Source organism: Belonocnema kinseyi, chromosome 1, assembly GCF_010883055.1.
Source record: "Belonocnema kinseyi isolate 2016_QV_RU_SX_M_011 chromosome 1, B_treatae_v1, whole genome shotgun sequence".
NCBI lineage: Eukaryota > Metazoa > Arthropoda > Insecta > Hymenoptera > Cynipidae > Belonocnema > Belonocnema kinseyi.
Genome location: NC_046657.1, coordinates 125,204,249 through 125,219,261, shown reverse-complemented (window position 1 = coordinate 125,219,261; position 15,013 = coordinate 125,204,249). Strand labels below are relative to the sequence as shown.

The 15,013-nt window shown below is 25.9% G+C and overlaps 1 protein-coding gene across 3 annotated transcripts in view; it reads right to left on the bottom strand.

Moving 5' to 3' along the window:
- Positions 1 to 244: 244 nt before the first annotated feature.
- LOC117167373 overlaps positions 245 to 15,013 on the bottom strand; it is a 209,052-nt gene continuing 194,283 nt past the window's right edge. For all 3 annotated transcript variants that reach the window (XM_033352261.1, XM_033352254.1, XM_033352269.1), the window contains 3 exons: positions 10,862 to 11,024; positions 7,407 to 7,586; positions 245 to 705 (listed from right to left, as the gene is read on the bottom strand). In XM_033352261.1, the coding sequence (XP_033208152.1) occupies positions 502 to 705; positions 7,407 to 7,586; positions 10,862 to 11,024 (547 nt within the window). In that variant the 3' untranslated portion in view covers positions 245 to 501. The remainder of the gene's footprint in view (positions 706 to 7,406; positions 7,587 to 10,861; positions 11,025 to 15,013) is intronic.

Genomic DNA, 15,013 nt, shown 5'->3' with positions numbered 1-15,013 from the left:
TGTAAAATTAATTTTTTCATATGAAAATTTATACTTTTTCGTAGAAATATCAATTGTTACACTTTTGTGTTGAGAATTCATCTTTTTCGGTTAAGAATTTAATTATTTTTTGAAAATTTATTTATTTTGTTGAAAAGTCAAGTAATTTGTTCAAAAGTCATCTGTCATGACAGAAGATTAATTTTTTTAAATCAATAAGTAAATTTGAACACTTTAATTTTGTATCAGAAAAACCAAAAGTTTTTCAAAGAAAAATCTGAGAATTTTGAAAAAGAAGTTTTCACGCAAAAATTTTCCATCGTTCTCAAATCCCATATCTTGAAAGTCTCGATTTATTAGATTCTCTTGTCATCCACTCACACAAAAAATATTTCTTTAATAAATTCTTTGTGTGAGTGGATATCGAACTTCTCTGATCGCTCGCTCTGGAGTGGAGAAGTCGGGTTTAATTATTTAATTAATTATTTAAAGTCGTACATAAATAATACGATATTTGAGGATTTAACTGCTGTGGCTGTAGGCGGTGTTCGTGTAGGGGCCGCTGTATATGGAAGAGCCCGTAGTCGAGACGCTCTTGTGCCGCTTCTTCGCTAAGACGAGGAAAATTGCTGCCGCTACGGACAACATCAAGATTAGACTCGCTATGATCACCGTGATCGTGAAGGTCTTCGGTGAAATGCAGATACTGTTCGGATCATCGAACGCCTAAAAAAAATTTTATGTTAAAAGAATCATAAAAAAAAAACGAGAAAAAACCTGAAGGTCTGAGAAAAAGTGATGATAAAGGATAACCGAGTATTTCGCGCCAAAGTTTTTTGCTTATTAATTCATAATTTTTAACTTTTTGGAAATAAAAAGCCTTAACAAAACTTTATGTTGAAAGAAGCATAAAAAAAAGAGAAAAAACCTGAAGGTCTGAAAAAAGTGAAGATAAAAGATAACCGGGTATTTCGCGCCCAAGTTTTGCTCTTAATAATTCATAAATGTTACATTTTTGGACACAATTTCTTCAAAATTTTCCACAAATTTAGGGTAAGTATAAACCCTGATTTATCAGGACATTTCCTGATTTGTTATTGCTCTCCTGATTTTCGGTTTTTTGGGCCGCGTCCTGATTTTTCATGCCCGAAAACGAAAATTGAATTGATTATATTATATTTAAAAGAAAAGGAAAATATCGAATTGCCTAAAAAAAAAGAATTTCTGAAAAATATTTAAAATAATTAAAATATACTACAGATTGTGCTTAATTAATTAAGTAGAAATGTTTATCTCGAAATAGTTATTTGCATAATTGATAAACTTAGGTATTCAGCAAACAATTTTATCATTTTTTTATATTCAAAATTATTTATGGCTTAAAATAAAATCACCAACATTACTAAAAATAGATTAAGCTTATTAGCCAGAATTAATAAAAAATGTATCATTAAAATTGAATTCTTTTCTCATCTGTCACTTCAAAATTCTATTTTAGGATTAATAAATTACTTTAGATGCATTTTCCAATCATAATTTATCATAAATATTACATTTGAATATTTGTAAAATTTAAAATACGCGCGTTTACAGTAACCAGTCGTAGAGATTCTCTAAGGTAGATTTGGGACAGAACTTCCCACTATTTTAATTAGCTACGATCAAACCCGAACCAGAAGTGATGCGAAACCGCGCGCCATTTTCAAACCAAATTTTACAATAAACTTACAGAGTTCAAGAATTAAATGAGGAAGAAGATGCGATACAAATATAAACATATCAGAACTGTATGAAATATATGAAAATAGAAATATTCAGAAAAAATTTATTGCCTTTTGTGTTTAAAAGTTACTTTTTTAGTTGAAAATTTAGGTATTTTTATGAAAATTCGTCTTTTTTGGAGAAAATTAATCTTGCTGCTTGAAAATTAAATTACTTTGTTAAAAATTTGTTTTTTTTTGGGTTGAAAAATAATTTTTTCAATTGAAAATTGAAATGTTCAATTTTTAGTTCAAAGTTTACCTTCTTTCAGCTGATCATTCATGCATTTTGTTAAAATTAGTGTTTTTTCGGTAGAAAATTAATCTTCTCAGCTATAATTTTGATTTAAACTCTTTCTTTGTTTCATTAAAAATTAAATTTTTTTAAATATTGAAAATTTCTTTTCCTGGATGAAAGATTAATATTTTTTGTTAAAACTGTATTTTATAGGTTGAAAATTGATTTATTTTGTTGAAAATTCGTCTTGTTTGCTTAAAAACATTTTCTGAACGGAATGTTTTATTATTTCATGTTTGATTTAAATTTTACATTTTGAAAATTTAACTAGTTTGTTGAAAATCATATACATATTTAGTTAAAAATACCTGTTTTTTAGTAAAACATTAATATAATTCTTTAAAAATGTATTTCTTCGGTTGACAATTCAACTGCTTTGTGAGAAATTCATTTTTTGGCAGAAAACTAATGTTTGTGGTTAAAAACTTCATCTTTTTGGTTGAGAGTTTGTCCTTTTTTGGTAGAAATTATATCTTTTTAGTACATTCCATTTTTCGTTAAAAAATTACGTTTTTTAGTTGAAAATTTAACTATTAATGTATTTTGCAAAAGTTAATTTTGCTATTTTGAAGAAAATTAATGTTCGCGGTTGAAAATTCATTTTTTTTGTTGAAAATTTTTTCGTATAAAATTAACATTTATATTTTGGTGTTGAAAAATGAACTGAAATATTTTCTGGATGAAACTTCCACTTTAAAAAAAATGCGTCGTTTTTTAATACAAATTCATCTATTTTAGTACAAAATTGAATCTTTTTGGGATTAAAATGCAACTATTTGGTAGAGAATTCAACTGTTCTGTTAAAAATTCATTCTTTTTGGTTGACAAAATTTGTCTTTTTGGATTGAAAATTCAATTTTTTTTTATAGAAGGTTTTGTTTTTCAATTCCAATTTTGATCTTGCAGACTCGACTAGAATCTTTTTTGTATGAAAACTCAACCTTTTTTTGTAAATAAAAATTCTTCTGCTTCAGGAGAAATTTAATCTTGTTTTGATAAATATGCAACTATTTGGTAGAGAATTTAACAATTTTGTTAAAAAGTCATCCTTTTTGGATGAAAATTTATCTGTTTGGATTGAAAATTTAATTTTTTTTTGGTAGAAAATTATTTTTTGTTTAAAAATGTATCTTTTTTATTTAAAATTTTATGTTATAAAAAACATTTCTTTTTTTTTTATTAAAATGTAAAATTTTCATTAAAGATTATTCTTCTTTGCTGGAGTATTCAACTAATCTGTTTAAAAGTTTTGGTTAATACGCTATGTTAAGAAATTTTTGTTTTTGTTGTTGTATTTTTAGTCGAAAATTCATCTCTTTGGTTGAAATTGTTTAATTTAAAATTCAACTACTTGAGCAAAAGTTAAAGTACATTGTTAAGAATGTTTATTTTTTTTATTGTTTAAAATTTATCTGTTTAGTGAAATAGATTTTTTTTGTTTAAAATTAATTGTTTGATAGAAAATTTAACTTTTCCGTTTTTTTTAAGATTAATCTTTTTGAGTAGAAAGACCGCCTTTTGGCAAAAACAAAATTAAATAAATTAATAAACTCAATAAATATAACTTAATAAATTAGATAAACTTTTATTTATTTTTTTAGAAAAATTCGTCTTTTTGGTTATTAAATTCATTCTGCTGTTTAAATTTCATTCTTTTTGTATTAAAATATATAATATATAATATAAGAGACATTTTTTTGTTCGAAATAAATCAATTTTTTAATTTTTAATTTGTATCTGAATTAATGTTTTATTCCGTTTATAAAATATTCCATGTTAAAAGTATTGGAAGATTAAAATCCTGTCATTTGAATATTAATGATTTAAAAAGAAAAATTAATCAAGGATAAATTAGGGAATTTTGAAAATGTTCTCGGTTTTGCGTTTTTCCGCAAGAGGTGCTACGAGCTATACAAACTTACTAAATCCCAATTGAGTATTCTAACATTACGTCACGCACGGTCGGTAACGTCGAAACGTCTTATCACTTGGTGAACGGAAAAGCATTGATTACATAGGAGTTTGACTAAAATTAGTTTTTGTAGACGTTAGTAAGTGAAAAATCGTGATATGGATTTGCTTCTCAGATAGAAAAGCCATTTATTTAATTACTGTTAGCAATTGGAGAAGTGTCCGATTTGGACAATCCATCAAGAAAAAATATAATGTGCCGTGATTGAGGTTAGGTTGCATTGTTGGGATAGTTGGCGGTCAAATTTTTAACTTTTGGTAATTCGTTAATGTGTATTTTTCAAAGATGTCAAGAGATTATTTTTGCACTTTGAGAAAACAAAAATTATCAAAGACTGTGATCTTTTTTAGAAATCTTATAAGGCTTCTTGAAAATCATTTAACTTCTGCGACTTTTTTTTACATCCCTCCAACTTCTTTACAATCATTTAAAATCTTTCGAGGTTTTTTGAAATTGACCGAAATTAATTCAAATCTCTTAATATCCTTTAAAACTTCTTAAATTCCTTTAAATCTCTGAAAAAATCTTAAATTGTTTGAATTTTTTTTAATTCATTAAAATTCATTACAAGCATTTTTTAAACTTTTCAAAAACTCGCTTGACATTCTTTAAGCCCACTAAAACTGTCCTAAAATCTTACAAAATAACTTGTGAATCCTGAAACGTTTTTGAATTACTTTCTAATTATTTTTTAGTTATTTTTAAATCCTTTAAAAAGAAAACTTTAGGATTCCGACAAGTCCCTAGTAATTCCTTGAAATAATTTAAATTCTAATAAATCTGATACGATTTTTTGAAAATCCTTAAGGCCATGTGACGAGTAGGTCACGTGACCAGATTCCTACCTTACCGCGACTTTTTTTATTTTCGAACTTATTTGCACACGAAGCGCCACATCGAGTTGAAAATTTAGGATGATAAATAAGAAGGACCGAGAAAGGTGGGTCTGGTTCTAAATTTTAATAATTATGAAAAAAGCAAAAAATTATTTAGAACAAAAAACTTTTTTCATAATTATACAAATTTAGGACCAGACCTACCATTCTTAGTGATTCTTGTTTAGTATCCCAAATTTTCAACTCGATGTGGCGCTTCGTTTGTAAATAAGTTAGGAAGTAAAAAAAGTGACGGTAAGGTAGGAATCTGATCACGTGACCCACTCATCACGTGGCTTCAAAGTACTCCGAATTTTTTTGAACTCCCTTCAAATTCTTTGAAATAATTTAAAATATTGTAAAATTGACTAAAATTAATTCAAATCTTTTTAATTTAAAATCCTTTAAATTCTCTTGCAAATCATTAAATCTTTATGAACTATTTTTGGATTATTTTTAAATCCTTTAAAAATAAACTCTAAGATTCCGTCAAGACCCTAAAAATTCCTTAAAATCACTTGAGTTCTTAAAAATCCTTAAAGTCCTCCTATTTTTTAAAAACTTCCTTCAACTTTTTTGAAATCATTTGAAAAATTTTCAAAATTGACTAAAATCATTTAAAATCTCTTAAAATCCTTAAATTTTTTATACTCCTTATAATATCTTGAAAGTCCTTAAATTATTGCGTTTTTTAAATCCCTTGAAATCTCTTAAACGTGATTAAAATCTTTGAGAATAATTTTTTTTAATTGAAATATTTTTAAATACTTACGAAGAAAATATTAAAATCCCGTCAAGTTCCTACAGTAATTCCTTAAAATCACTTAAATATTCAAATATTCTGTAAGTTTTTTTTTTGTAATTCTTTAACTTCTCCGAATTTTTATGAAATCCCTTTAACTTCTTCAAAGTAATTTAAAATTTTCGAAATTGCGTACAGTTAATAAAAGTTCTTTGAATTTTCTTAAATTCCTTAAAATATTTTTTAAAAAAACTGCATCCCTTGAAATATTTTTAAATTCATTTAAATCTTTTTAAATAAATTTTCAGTAACTCACTTGGCATTTTTTAAAATCACCTAAACTGCTTTAAAATTTGTTCAAATCTCTTGCAAATCCTTAAACCTTTTTGGATTCTTTAAAAAATCTTTAAAATTCTTTTGAAATCGTTTAATTTTTCTACATTCTTTTAAAATTCCTTCCAATTTTTTGAAATCTTTAAGAATCTCTTGAGAAATCCTAAGATAACTTTTAAAGTCTTTAAACTCTTTTAAAGTCCTTTGATATAATTTTATTAAATAGGAAACTACTTAAAATGACTTATTAGCGAAAAGTATTATAACACAAGTCGCCGGCAATTGAGATTATAACCTCAATTACGGCAAATTATAATTTTTCGTGATGAATTGCGCAATCACACATTTTCCAAATTGCCAACAATAATGCAATAAATGGCTTTTTTCTTAAAAGCGAAACGATATCACGATTTTTTACTTAATTTCGTCGAAATTAATTAATTTCAGTCAAACTCCTATCTGAACAATGCTTTGCAATCCACCAAGTGGCACCCAGCATGTTCTAGAACATGTTCTAGAACAGGTTAGTAACAGGTTACGAACATGCGAGTAACTATGTTATCTCCCATGCGCTAAGGAAATTCTGAAACAGTTCTAGAACGCTGTCACATACGATCTGTAACATTTCTAGAACAATTCTAGAACTCGGTTACCATTGTTATGTAAACGTTCTGTAACAGATCTAGAACGCTGTGATAGCCGATCTGTAACATTTCTAGAACAATTCTAGAACTTTGGTACGCTGCGTTGTGAAAAAATCTGGGACAATTCTAGAAAAGTTATACTATTCCATAACAGTTCTAGAACTGTTATTTATCAAATATGGAACAATGTTATGTACCCCTAAAAGCAATAGGATATCCCAGGATATTTGATTTGACCCTATTTGTGGCCCGGGCTATTCGAGGGATAACCCGTCGGAATATCCTGCTCGAACATAGTGTTAGCGAACTAATTTTTGTTCCTAATTTTTTCTAGCACACACTTGAAATAAGGTTCTAGAACTTCGATATAACACTGTTATGGCACAGTTCTAGAACAAACTTGAAACAAATATTATATAATTCCATAGCAACTGTTACAAAGCAATGCTGTCACATAGTTCTAGAACAGTTCTGTCACAGTGTTCTACAATAATGTTACCTTTTTGTTCTAGAACAGTCCGGTCACAATTTTCTTACAACGCTCTAGAAAACGGTTACTTTTTTTTATAATAGTGTTGTCACAATCTTGTTAAAACTGTTCTAGAACAAAGTTCCTTTTTTGATCTGGAACAGGTACAGAACGTGTTTCCTGGGATAACCTTACAGATTTTGATGTTACCGACCGAGCGTGACGTAATATTAGAATACTCAATTCACGCGTCCAAGTTTCCTACTTCGTGACTGCAGTAAAGTGGAAGCAAACCTCTGGTTTCTTGGAAAAATCTGTATCTTTTTTGTCTTACCCTTTCTCTGAAGACATCTGCGAAGTCTGATTTGGATCCCAGGTCAGAAGCCTCGTTCACGTAAAGTCCACTGTAGACTTCTATCGTGGCTGGCGTGCCACCATCTATCCCCTCGGCTGCCTTCTTTTCTTCCGAGCTCGAATCCCTGCGTCTTCTTTTTACTTCGTTGCACAATGGCGGCTGGAAAAAAGATAAATACCGTCTGTGATACTCCCAACCTTAAGCAAGAAAGCTGATTTGCTCTCATCAATTTTAAAACCCTCTTCTTGTGAATTCCCTCTTAACTTTAAGTCTTTTCAAACAGTCTTACATTTCTTTGAATAATTGATACAGGTATCATAGATGAAATTTTTTTAGGGTTATCTGCTCAATCGCACAAAATGTATTATTGCACTGATAATACTATGCAAAAAACAAATTAACAAAAAGTATTTTACGTAAAAACTACCAACCAAATTATTTTTTTGTCCGACCCAACAATTTTTCTGAATTCTAGAATATTCGAGAAAATGTCCAGAATCTTCTAGAAAATATTAAATCATTCCAGAACACTAAAGAATTTTTAGAAAATTTTTTTAATGGAGAATTATACATTTTTTAAATACTCTAAAACGTTCAATATAATTCGACATTTTAATTGAAATTCGAGAATATTCGCATGCAAGGTATAGATTATTTCAAAAATTCCAAAAAATTTCAGATTTATTCGCAAAGGTCCAGATAATTCCGGAATATGAACTCTCAAGTGCTAGAACCTCGAAATTTTCCTTCTTGCAAAAATAAATATTGTAAAAATATAAATGAAAATTAATTTTATACAATAAAACTTTGCCAAAAATAAGAAGACCTTTAGGAAAAAAACGTCCGGGTCTCTGGGACCCATTCTAGCACCTGAGATTAAATTAAAGCCTTCAACATTTTATAACAGTTACATAAAAAATCCAAAATTTTCGAAAACATCCAAATTGTCCTTAATGTTCCAGGAAATTTCGTAATATAGCAAGAACGTTTTAGGATTTTTTTCACAAAAATGTGAATTTAATTTTTTTGTCAATTCTGCTTTTTTTAACCTTTAAGGCATCATAAATTAAAATTTTTCATTTTAAAAGTATTTTTTTTTCTCAAAGTGCGAAATATATGGTAACTTTTTTATGCAGCGATTGTAGTGATGATTTCCAATTGCAAATTTTGAGCAAGTTATGATTTTTGGAAAATTTGTAACAAAATTAGTTGTTTCAAATCGCTGAATGAAATTTGTATTAATTTTAAAAAAATATTTAACTAAATTTGCATTAGCAATTTTTTAAAAGTTTTTTATATCAATGGAGAGATTTCCCAGTTTAATCTACTCTACATGAAAAAAATCAATTTAATTTTTACACTTTTAACAAAGTTTCAAAAATTCCAAAGTTTTGAAAAGTTCAGAGAAAATAAATTTTGAATTGAAATTACCTGTTTTTGATTGAAAATTCCACTCTTTTTTAGATAAAAGTCGAAATAATTAGAAATTTATTGTACTGGCTGAAGATTCATCTATTTGTTGGAAAACCTAACTATTTTGTTGAAAATTTGCTGCTTTTCCCAGTTGAAAATTAATTTATTTTAACTAAAAAATTCAGCAATTTGTTCAAAATTCATCCTTTTTCATTGAATTTAGCAGTTTTTATTTTGAAATCTTTTTTAATTCATTAACTATTAAATGCTACGTTGTTGACAATCAATCAAATGAAAATTTAATTAATCCAATTTTGCTAGAAAATTGTTCTCTTCTAATTAAAAAATTAACAATTTGGATGAAAATTGATGTATTTCAACAAAAAAATTTTTTTTTATTGAAAATTAATCTTGGTTAAAAATTCAGTTTATTGGTTAAAAATCTGTTTTGATGTTGAAAATTCAACGATGTTTTTTTTAGTTTTTATTTTTCTTCAAAATTCATCTTTTTTGGTAAGAAATTAATTCTTTTGATTTAAAAACAAATATTTTTAGTTAAAAATTCATTTTTTTAATGTACTTATTTTGTTACAACTTAAAATTGAAAATGTTGAAAATTCATGTTGTTAAAAATATCGACTTTTTTGGTCAAATTCTATTCTACTTGTTTAAAAATGGTTAAAAACTTACTGATTTTGTTGAAATTTTTTGTTTAATTTACTTTTTGTAATTGAATATTTAACTATTTAATTTCTTACACCAAAGTTTTTAGTTGAAAATTCATTTTTTTCAAGTTAAACTATTAGGTAAAAAAAGGTTCTTTTTAAAATGTTTTTTTATCGATAATTGTAATTATAATCGTTTCGGTTGGAAATTTAACTATTTTGTCAAAAGACAATTTATACCTAAAAATTATTTTGTTTTAGGTTAAAAATTCTTCTTTTTTGAACAAAATTATTTGTTAGAGAATTTATTTGTTTAATTGACAATTTAACTGATTCGTTGCACATTCATTTTAATTGATTGTTTTAACTGAAAATTAAACTATTGTATTTTCGGTTGAAAATTAATATTTTTTATTTGAAAATTAGTTTCATTCGTTGAAAATTGAACTATTTTGTTTAAAATTCAATTTTTGTTTGCAAATTTATTTTTTAGTTGAAAATTTATTTATTTTGCTAAAAATCCATTCCTGTTTTTGAAAATGTAACCATTTGTTTTTAATTCGTCTTTTGCTTTTTAATATTTTTAGTCAAAACTTTAACTCTTTGGTTGAAAATTCATGTATTGTGTTGAAAATTGTAGACATTTCTTGTGGAAGTTTTATTCTTTTAACTGAAAATTAAACTATTATATTTTTGGTTGAAAATTAATCTTTTTTATTTGAAAATTAATTTCTTTTGTTACAAATTAAACGATTTTGTTTAAAATTAAATTTTTTCTGAAAATTTCACTATTCCATTTTTAGTTGAAACTTTATTTTTTGTTTAAAATTCATTCCTATTGTTGTGAAGTTATTTTTATTTTTGAAAATTTAATAATTTTTCTGAATATTCATGTTTTTTTCTTGCTCGAAGTTTACTTTTTTTAGATAAAAGTTTAAATATTTGTTATAAAATGCATGTATTTTATTGAAAATGTATCGCTCTAGTAGAAAATTAATCTTCTGATTTGAAAATTAATCTTTTTGGTTTAAAATTGAATTATTTCATTTTTGTTTCGAAATTTACTTTTATTATTTGAAAATGTTATATTTGTAAAATTCAGGACTACGCAAGAAAAACTGACCAGTAAATGAAATATTCCATTTTTTCTTTTAAAATGGAATAATTGACTGTTTCACTTAATTTTATCAATAAACTACAAACGTTTATTATTATTTTATGTAAAAATGCTATTTTTCATTTACTAAATTTGAATTTTCGCGGAATTTGGATAAGAACATTTAGCGCCATCTAGCGGCTGATAAAAAATGATAAAATTTCTGAAACGACATAGTTTGAAATAATTTTTGAAATTACCGTATGGGAGCAACCGCCGCCTTCTTTAACACAAAGTCGCACATTGCACTGATAATAGACGCTGGCTGTGTAGGGAAATTTGTGAGCTTGGAAATTGACTTTGGCTTCCGTCTTGTCCTCACTATATGTGAATTGTCCCATGATTTCACCATCAACAGGACATCTAAAAAAAATCAAATTAAAATTGCAATCCATACATTATCTTTCATTACAAATTATTTGTTTAAATTTATACAATCGGTTGAATAATATTGTTGCAATTATAAAATATAAATTGTAATTATCATTCAAAGTTTTAAAGGAATCTGCATTATCATCCGGGAATAACAGAATTCCTTAACGTCTTTGCAGACTAGATAGAGTTATGATTTTTTTTAATTAAATTTTTTCTGAAAAAAAATGTTCCCAGTGGAGCTAAAAGAGATATTTTTTAGAAAAAAGTTTAATTGAAAAGATTTCAAGTTTACAAGACATTCACTGCTCGTTGAGTGACCCCGGAGACGCTAAAAGGGAAAGTACCGTCTCTTTCATGTGCCCAAATTTACATCAGAAAAGCAGCCTCTATCAGACGACGAACTGTGTCGACAATTCTTTTCAATACGAGAAGTGACCAGCTTCACTGAATAATTCACACCATGATTCATAAGACAGAATTTTTTTCTCGTAACAAGTGCTATAAACATTAGACAATACGTGAAAGTATTACCTCTTTTACAGTAAGAAAAGATTCTGAAATTATATTTAAAAAATCGTCACGTTTCATAAACTGATTGTTAAGAATTGAAAAAAAAATCTGTGCGCAGGATCGCAAGTTTTGAGCTGACGCCCGAACCCTCACAATTGAACCGGAACGAGAAATTATGAAAAGACCGTGAATTTAAAAACAAAATTTACAATAAACTTACAATTTTGAAGAATAAAATGAGAAAGAAAATAACATAAAATATAAACATATTAAAACTGTATGAAACATATGAAAATAGAAATATTTATAAAAAATAAACTATTCCATTTTGTGTTTAACTTACTTTTTTACATTCTAATAATTTATGATTGAGAAAGTATTAGAATTGTCCGAAATTTGACACTACAATTTTTTAGTTAAAAATTCAGATATTTTTATGAAAATTTGTCTTTATTTAGGAAAAAATTAATCTTGTTGGTTGAAAACTCATATTTTTGGTGAATAATTCATTTATTGGGTTAAAAATTTAACTAGTATGTTAATAATTCGTTTTTTGGATTGCAAAATATTTTTTTCAATTGAAAATTTAACTGTTCCATTTTTAGTTTCAAATTTATCTTTCTTAGCTGGAAGTTTATATATTTTGTTACCAGAAGTGTTTTTTGGTAGAAAGTTAATCTTCTTGGTTACAACATTTCGTTGAAAACTCTTTCTTTGTTCAATTGAAAATTAATTTTTTTGTTAATGTAAATTTAATTATTTGACAATTTGTTGAAAAGTTAAAAATTAATGTATTTTGTCAAAAGGTAATTCTTTTGGTAAAAAATTAATTTTCGTGGTTGAAAAATCATTTTCTTGAGTGAAAGATAAACAATTTTTGTTAACAATATATTTCTTTGGTTAAAAATTTATTTATTTTGCTGAAAATTCGTCGTGTTTGTTTCAAAAACTTTGTTTAACTGAATGATTATCTATTTAATGTTTGATTAAAAGTGTACATGATGAGCATTCAACTATTTTGTCGCAAATTCATATATATATTTAAAAATGCATCTTTTTTAGTGAAACATTAATATTTTAAATTGTATTTCTATGGTTCTTAATGCAACTGTTTCGTCGAAAATTCATTTTTTAACCATTTTTCTTGTTGTCAAAAACTAAACTATTTTGGTAAAAAATCTTCGTTTGTTGCTTGAAAATAATTTCCATGACTAAAAATTAACATATTAAATTTTTATTTTGAAATTAACCTTCTTTTAGTTAACAATTGAAATATTTCGTAAAAATTCCTGTATTTTGTAGAAAATTAATGTTCGTGGTTGAAAATTCATCTTTTTTGGTAGAGAATTAATCTTCTTAGTATTATTCTATTCGATTTTTCCTTCAAAAGCTACCATATTTAGTTGAAAATGTTACTCTTTGATTGAAAATTAATGTATTTTGTCAAAAGTTTATTGTCTTGTAGAAACATTAATCTTCGTAGTTAGAAATGTATTTTTTTTTGTGGAAAATTCATATTTTTTTGTAAAAAATTCTTCTTGGCTAAAAATTCTTTTTTTGTTCTTGAAAGTTGAACTTTTTAGTAAAAAAATGAATAATTTGGTTAAAAAAATTTTTTTCGGCGAAAGATTGAACATTTTCGTTAAAAACTTATTTCTGTGACTGAAAATTTATTTATGTTGTTAAAAAAAAACTCTTTTTGATAGAAAAATATTCTTTCTTGGTTGAAAATTCATCTTTGTGATCAGAATTTTAAATATTTGTTTAAAAAATCATTCTTGGGAGAAAAGATTCATAATTTTCATAGAAAATTCATCTCTTTGGTCGAAAATTCACGGGTTGAGTGGATGAATCATCTATTGGGTTAAAAATTGATCTTTTTCTTGTCAAGATTTATCATTTTAGTAAACAATTTTATTTAGTTAAAATTTTTATTTTAAAATTGAACTACTTCGTTTAAAATTCGTCAATATCGGTTGAAAATTTTTTTTTTTCGTTGAAATTTACTATTTTACCTTTGGTTTGAAATATAAAATTTATCTCTTTACTTAAAAATTCGACTTTCTTGGTAGAAAATTAATCTTTTTGATAAAAGATTCATCGTTTGGGTAAAAAATTAATTTTTTTAGCTGAAAATTCAACTATTTTATTTTTTGTTATAAACTAATTCATTTTAGTTAAAAATTAATGTATTTTGTTGAAAAAACGTCTTTTTTGATATGATAATAAAAATAATTTGTTTGAAAAAATGTTTTCGGTTGAAAATATTAATTCTGTCAACTGAAAATTTAACTTTTTGTTTAAATTTAATATTTTGTGTTGAAAAAAGAACTTAAATCTTTTCTAGATAAAAATTTAACTATTTTGTGGATTTTTTTTATTTCATTAAAAATTCATCTGTTTAAAAAAAAGACATCTTTCTTGGATAAAACTGGAAGTCTTTAGTCAAAAATTAAACTATGTGGTTAAAAAGTCACACTTTTTAGTTGAAAATTCTACTGCTTTGTTGAGGATTTAACTTTTAAAAAAAAAGTTGTCGTTTTTTTATTCGTCTGTTTGAATACAAATTTCATCTTTCTTGGATAAAAATGCTACTATTTGCTAGAGAAATCAACTATTTTGCTAACAAAATTATTTTTTTTTTAATTTTCAAAATTCGTCTTTTTGAATTGACAGTTAAATTTTTGTTAAAGAAAAGTTATTTTTTATCTATGAAAGTCAACTGGAATCTTTTTTGGATAAAAATGCAACTTATTGGCAGAGAATTCGACAATTTGGTTAAATAGTCTTTTTTTTTTGAAATTTATCTTTTTGATTTAGAAATTCGTCTGTTTTATAAGAATTTTTTTCTATCAAAATGAAACTTTATTTTTAAATTCTTCTTTTTCACTTAAGTATTTAAATTTTTATCTTTTGAAATATTTGGTTGAATCACATTGTTAAGAAATCATTACTTTTTGTTAGAGATTTATATTTTTTGTTTGAAAATTAAACTATTTTGTTGAAAATTGATATTTTTTCAGCAATAATTTAACTACGGGTAAAATTTACACTATATTGTTGAAAATTAATTAATTTAACTGAAGGCTTATGTATTCGGTGGAAAATTTAACTGTTTAGAGGAAACCCCTTTTTTGTTTTAAATATAAATTTATTACATAAAAATTTGAGTTTTCCATATTTGTAAGACTGATCTTTTTTAGTTGAAATATCTCATTTCTTAGTTAGAAAGAAATAATAATTTTTTAGTTTGCACTTTCATTTTTGTTGAGTAAAACATGTATCAGTTTCGTGGAAAATTAGTTTTTTGCTGAAAAGTCATATTTTTGTTTAGAAATTCTAGTGGAGTTTAGTTGAAAAACTAAGATATGATACGAGGGTGGATTGATAAGTTTCCGGCCTGACCAAGAGATGGCGCCACTAGGCCTACCTTGAGGTGGCGTTCTATAGTACCATCCTTAGATAGC